Source organism: Dipodomys merriami, unplaced genomic scaffold (genome assembly GCF_024711535.1).
Source record: "Dipodomys merriami isolate MVZ:Mamm:240054 unplaced genomic scaffold, mDipMer1.0.p SCAF_21, whole genome shotgun sequence".
Lineage (NCBI taxonomy): Eukaryota > Metazoa > Chordata > Mammalia > Rodentia > Heteromyidae > Dipodomys > Dipodomys merriami.
This window is the reverse complement of record NW_027203493.1, coordinates 2416898-2423381: the sequence shown is the minus strand read 5'-3', so window position 1 is coordinate 2423381 and position 6484 is coordinate 2416898. Positions and strand designations below refer to the sequence as shown.

At 39.9% G+C, this 6484-nt stretch overlaps 1 protein-coding gene across 1 annotated transcript; it reads right to left on the bottom strand.

Moving 5' to 3' along the window:
* Positions 1 to 5274: 5274 nt before the first annotated feature.
* Positions 5275 to 6216, bottom strand: LOC138833539 (olfactory receptor 4D11). The gene has a single exon (XM_070031816.1). The coding sequence runs from the start codon at positions 6214 to 6216 to the stop codon at positions 5275 to 5277; it is 942 nt and encodes a 313-aa protein (XP_069887917.1).
* Between the last annotated feature and the right edge of the window lie 268 nt (positions 6217 to 6484).

Below are 6484 nucleotides of genomic sequence, written 5' to 3'. Positions count from 1 at the left end.
GACACCCAATGGAGATTGGAAGGCTGAGGCCAATTGCGTTTTTCTCTGACTGCTGGCCTGGTAAGAGACCTTCGGCTCTTTTCCTTCATTTCACTGCATATCTTGTATGATTCGCCATTCAATTCTCTTAGAGGGAAGATGTGAGCAAGAAATGAACAATGCTAAGCTCTCTGGCTGATGGAGTAAGAAGTGAGATCCAAAGATAAGATTGAGACCAATCGACTAACTAGTACTTTAAGGTCATCTATTGCTCTTACCCCCATAATGAACCTACTTTTACCACTTCTACTACACAAATAGCACTAGCAGAAGGGAGGGTAAGAGAAGATGATGGAGAGGTTGATGTGATTGTACATGTGTGGAAATGTCACAGTGAAATCCCACCTGCTTGTATAGCTAATGTCTGGGGTTTGGGGGCTTAAAAAATAGCATTGGCTACTTGAAAGGTTGTATGAGAATGAAGTATGATCCATATTTTGAGGCTGACAGAGATGGAGGTTAATTATGCATTAATTGTGCATTCAGCCATTGTCACCCACTCTCTCTCTCTATTCCTAAATATGCATATAGATAGGCTAGAGACATAGCTGTTTCATAATGCTCTCTCTAGTGATATAATTTACAATTATTAAAATCTCTTGCTCATTTTATATTTTGAGTGTAGTATCTTATATGGTTTTTTTGTCAATTACTGAAAAGAAAATGAATATTTTTAAATCATGTTCAGATATATGCATGGACAAATATGTTCAAAAGCCAATTATTTCTTGTCCTCAGGTCCATTCTGCTGATTTGCTCATGGAAATTAATTTTGAAGTTAATTGTCTAGTTTGGGGATATATTTGCATGAAATCCACAGTGACAATTTCTTTGGGGTAAACCTTTTTACTCCAGGACTTTTATAACTAAGGGAGGACTATAATTTTTGTCTATGTGAGGACAATCCAAGCCATCATAATTCAAAGCAAAAGCTACCTTCAAAGAGGTTCCACTGTAATATTTCTGTAGATGCAAATGATGTACTATGATCCCATTCTCCCTGCTCCCAGGGAAGAATTTCAACAATTAAATGTGTAGCAACAATGAATCGCCCTTGTTCTTTCATGCTTGCCTCAATTTTCACCTTAATTATTATCAGCCACTTGAGATAGAGATAGAGATCATAAAGATATTTCTGGAAATGACACAAAGAATGAATTAAAGGAATATGGACTAAACAAAAAAAGAACCATTGGGCACCAGTAGCTCATGCCTGTAATCTTAGCTACTCAGAAGGCTGAGATCTGAGGATCACAGTTCAAAGCCAGCTCAGGCAGGAAAGTCCATGAGACTCTTATCTCCAATAAACCACCAAAAAACTGGAAATGGTGCTGTGGCTCAAGTGGTAGAGCATTAGCCTTGAACTGAAGAGCTGAGGGACAGTGCCCAGGCCCAGAGTTCAAGTCCCACAATGGAAGAAAGAAAGGAAGAAAGCAAGCAAGCAAGCAAGAAAGGAAGGAAGGAAGGAAGGAAGGAAGAAAGGAAGGAAGGAAAGAAGGCAGGCAGGAAGGAAGGAAGGAGAGAAAGAAAGAGAGAGAGAGAGAAACTCTAAGGAATAATATAAGGAAAGACAATACAGATTTCCATGAAGATGAAGAAGGAACAAACTGAGAAAAGTGAAGAACATAGAATATTCTAGACAGCTAACCTTGCACAGGTTCTTTGCAAAGTGGATAGGTCTGTGCAAGTCTTTTGGATGAAATGCACTTCCTGTCAGTACTGTGGAAGTGACTGGCCTCACAGATTGAATGAACTAGGGAAACAAAAGAATCAGCCACAATTTGTCTACATAAAACTTATCAAATCTCTCTATATCACCGGTCCCCTCTCCACCCCAATACATTAGCAGAAGTCCCCCAAAAAAGTACTAATGAATAGTCAACATAAAATTGAGCTGAAGTTGGAATTATTATGTAATAGAGTATATTTTCCTTAATTGCTCCCAATTAAGGAGAAGGAAAGAATATTGATAGGGCCAATATCTAATTCTGTAGAGATTATAGAGACTAACCCAAAAGGAAGACTTCAGAATCCAGTACACAGTGTCTTCAGATGAATAAATCACAACTAAGAAATATAAGAAAACTAGGAAATTCGTAACCTACAAATAATATCAATATTACAATAATGAACTAGAATGACAGACCTCAAAGATAGGCTGATGAGAAGAAATGGGGAGAAAGGCATTCTGTTGTGCTGTTTGGTGGTAAAGTAGTGCAAGCAGTATGGAAATCAAAAAAAAACTAAATAAAGAACTGCCCTCTGACCCAGATATACCACGCTGAAAAAATATGATAGGTAAATAAGATAGGTAGGTAGATAGATAGATAAATAGATAGATAGATAGACAGACAGATAGATAGACAGACAAATAGATAAATATGGAATTTTATGCAGCCATCAGGAAAAATAAAATTAGCCATTTACAGGGAAAAATATATTGAGCAAAGTAATAAAGTAATCCAGACCCAGAAAGACAAAAGGCACTTTTCCTCTGATAAGTGGATATTAAACCAACAACTTCCCATGTAAACATACACAAAGGCATGTGTGTATATATATGCATATATATAGTATGTGTATATATACACATACATATATACATATATATTGGGTTTTGCTATGTAGTTTTGATTTGCATGTCCCGAACAGCTAAGGAAGCTGGCCATTTCTTCATGTATTTATGCAATCCATACTTCTTCTTTGGGGAACTGTTTTAATTAATTTGCCCATTTATTGATTGGACTGTGTTTTTTTACATTTATTATTGAGCTATTTATAAATTCTGAAAGTTAATTCCTTGTCAGGCGAATATCTGCCAGAGCTCCCATGCTAGAAGTTGTTTCGTCAATCTGTCACCTTTGATGCAAAGAAGCCTTTTAATTTGATGCAACCCTATTTGTCAGTACTTGCTCTGATTTCCTGAGCTATTGGAGTCCTAGGAAGACAGTTGTTGCCTATGCCTATGTTTACAAGTATTTCCCCAATGTCCTCCTGTAGTGATTCAAGTTTTAGATCTTACCTTAAGGTCTTTGATCTGTTTTGCCCCTGTCACACAGGATAAGAGGCAAGGATTTAATGTCAGTTTAAAATTTAGATATCCAGTTTTCTCAGCATCATTTTGTTGGAGATGCTGTCTTTTCCCAACAAACAGACAAGGGATGCTAGGGAAAAAACAAAGGAGGGGGTAACAATGCTCGATAGGAAATGTACTCATTACCTTACTCATGAAACTGTAACCCCTCTGTACAGTATCTTTACAATAAAAATAAATATTAACAAATAAGAAACAGACAGACATATGATTCAAAGAATCAAATAGAAAAATGAAATTGAATTATAGAATAGAAAGCATAAGGTGGAATAATACCAGTAAAGAGCTTACATAACTAGAACCATCTGATTTTTTTTGTCAGTTATAGGGCTTGAACGCAGGGCCCAGGTACAAGGCTAGCACTCTACCATCTTGAGCCACAACTCCACTTCCAGTTTTTGAGTGATTAATTGGAGATAAGTCTCACAGGGACTTTTCTTCCTGGGCTGGTTTTGAACCATGATCCTCAGATCTCAGCCTCCTGAGTAGCTAGGATTACAAACATTAGCCACCAGTTTCCAGCCTGCCATCTGATCTTTGTCACCGTTTTTTCTAGTACCTACTTACAGTGGTACCATTGCTGTTTCCTGTACTTTCTGGGCACATCTCTGAGTTGTAAACTAAGATTTATACCTCAACAGAAACAGTTCGTTTTAACAAATTTGGAATCTAGGATCTACCATTATAAATGGGAAAAGCACTACCATAATAAACACACCATATAAATAGCATGAATAAGTAAAAGCTCAAGGTGACACATTAGGTGAAGTAGTTCACTTTATTGCAGCATTCAAGCAAACGGATGAATAGTCAGAAGCAGTTTCATAGATTTCTGTTACTTTAGAAAGCCCTGCTCTTGGAGAATAAAAATAAATGTCAGCTGGGCACTGGTGGCTCACGCCTGTAATCCAAGCTACTTAGGAGGCTGAGATCTGAGGATCGCGGTTCAAAGCCAGCCTGGGCAGGAAAGACTGTGAGACTCCTATCTCCAATAAACCACCAGAAAATTGGAAGTGGCGCTATAGCTCAAGTAGTAGAGCGTGCACCTTGACCTGAAGAGCTGAGGGACAGCGCTCAGGCCCAGAGTTCAAGCCCCACGACTGACAAAAAAAAAAAAAAAAAAAAAAAAAAAGTCTTCATTTCTTCTGCCTATTTCTTTTTTCTTCTTTCTGTTTTGCCTTTTTTGAGATGATTGCTTACTATGTTTTCCAAGCCTGTCTTGGACTCATGAGCTCAAGAAGTCATCCTGCATTGGGCACCTGAGTAGCAGGGACTATCAGTGTGTCTTACTGCACACAGCTCTTCTCCAGAACATACCCTTATTTGAAGAACAGAAGTCAGCGAGAGGAAATATACACTCACTGAGCATTTCAATTTAAAAAGTTTTAGTAGTATTTACAATATTGCACTTGTGTCAGGGGCTATGAATAGGATAACAAATAAAACACGATTCTTCTCAAGAATGCAGGAGAAAAGGAAAACTTAAACAAGGCCCAAAGTACTTGTTAGATCTAAGCACAGAGGAGTGCTAATGGAAGATACTAGAAGGGTGGCCAAGAGGCCTGGATTTCACAGGAAACTCAGGGAAAGATCTTCTTACTCAAGGTGACAAAGTTCATACCGTGGGGTCCATGTCCCACCAAAGCAATCCTAACCCAAGGCCAAGTTCACAACCAACAGAGTCGGGGATTGAGCTTCACTGTCCTCAGGGGACAGTTATTTAATTTACTCATATTGTGGAATCAGAAGAGGAACTTAATTTGTGTGTGATTCTTTCATGAAAGATAAATTATTAAAGACACTACAGAGTCTAAAGTTTAAATGATGTTATGTTTCTAATAAAACCTAGTACCCTTTCTCTTCACTGTGCAGCAATGTAGCAGGATTTCTATTCAGTTTCTTTCATTTCCCTTTTAGGCTAGAATGCAAAAGTAATGTAAATTGCTCCCTCAAATAACTCTAGTTCCTTTCTTTACTCTCCGACATAACACTTAGCTTTTCACTTTGATAACATGCTGATTTCATGACATTAAAGTCCTGTGTATTTTATTAGAAGCAGATCAAACCATTGCAAATCAGTTACGACTTACTTAACGGTTACTAAATGTGCAAATCTTTCCAAAGGTGGCAATAAAAGGGAGCTACTGAGCTCTTCCATCAGAAGGTCCAAGTCTTCTCCTGAGCCTCTTCATGGCTGATTTCATCTCCTGGTTCCTTAGAGTGTAGATCAAGGGATTCAGCAGAGGGGAGATGACAGTGAAGGTGACAGAGATGGCCTTGTCGGTGGGGAGGGCGGTGAAGGGCCGGGCATACACATAGATGCAGGGCACAAAATGCAGGGTCACCACGGTGATGTGGGAGGTGCAGGTAGAGATGGCTTTCCTCCTCCCCTCTCCTGAGTGAGACCTAAACATCGTCAAGATGACGGTGTAGGACACCAGCAGGAAGATAAACCACAGGGTGGTGACAAGGCCATTGTTGGAGATCATCAGGATCTCCAGAAGAAAGGTATCCGTGCAGGCAAGTTTGAGCACCTGGGGGACATCACAGTAGAAAGTGTCCAGAACGTTGGGCCCACAGAAGGGCAGTGGGAGCAGGAGGGAGATCTGCACGATGGAGTGGACAAAGCCCCCCACCCAGGAGGCCGCGATGAGGGCCGTGCAGCGCCCCCTGCTCATGATGCTCACGTAGTGCAGCGGCTTGGAGATGGCGATGTAGCGATCCAAGGCCATCACCGACAGAGAGAAAATGTCTGCCCCACCAAGCAGGTGGAAGAAGAACATCTGAGTCATGCAGTTTGCATAGGAGATGGTCTTTCTCTTTGACATAAGGTCCACTAAGACCTTCGGAGCAGTGATGGAGGAGAAGCAGATATCGAGGACCGCTAGGTTCCGGAGCAAGAAGTACATGGGGGTGTGAAGGCGAGAGTCCCAGGTCACCGTGACCATGATGAGCAGGTTTCCCAGGAGAGTTGTCACGTACACACAACCCAAAAAAAGAAATAAGACCAAGCTCAGGTCTTGGGATTGAGTAAGTCCTAGAAATATAAACTCTTTTATTCTGGTTTCATTTCCCAACTCCATTGAGTCTTGTTTCCCCTTTCTGGTGCATCTTAGGGAAGAAATTAAGAATGTTATTGTTTAAATGTTACGCTTCCTGTATTTGTAGAGTCAAGGGTTAGGTCTGAAAACTCCTGCGATACCGTCACCACGTGGGTTGCTCTTCCAAATTCATTACAAATGTATCTCAAGTTCTATCTTGATTTTGGATGGGTATTTTATTTTTGTTTTTTGTTTCTTGAAGCCAAAGAGGACCAGGTTTCTATCAGCAATTGATCACTAATCATTTACT

Coding starts and splice junctions, on each gene's coding strand:
- LOC138833539 (XM_070031816.1), bottom strand. CDS start 6,216: ATGGAGTTGGGAAATGAAACCAGAATAAAAGAGTTTATATTTCTAGGA.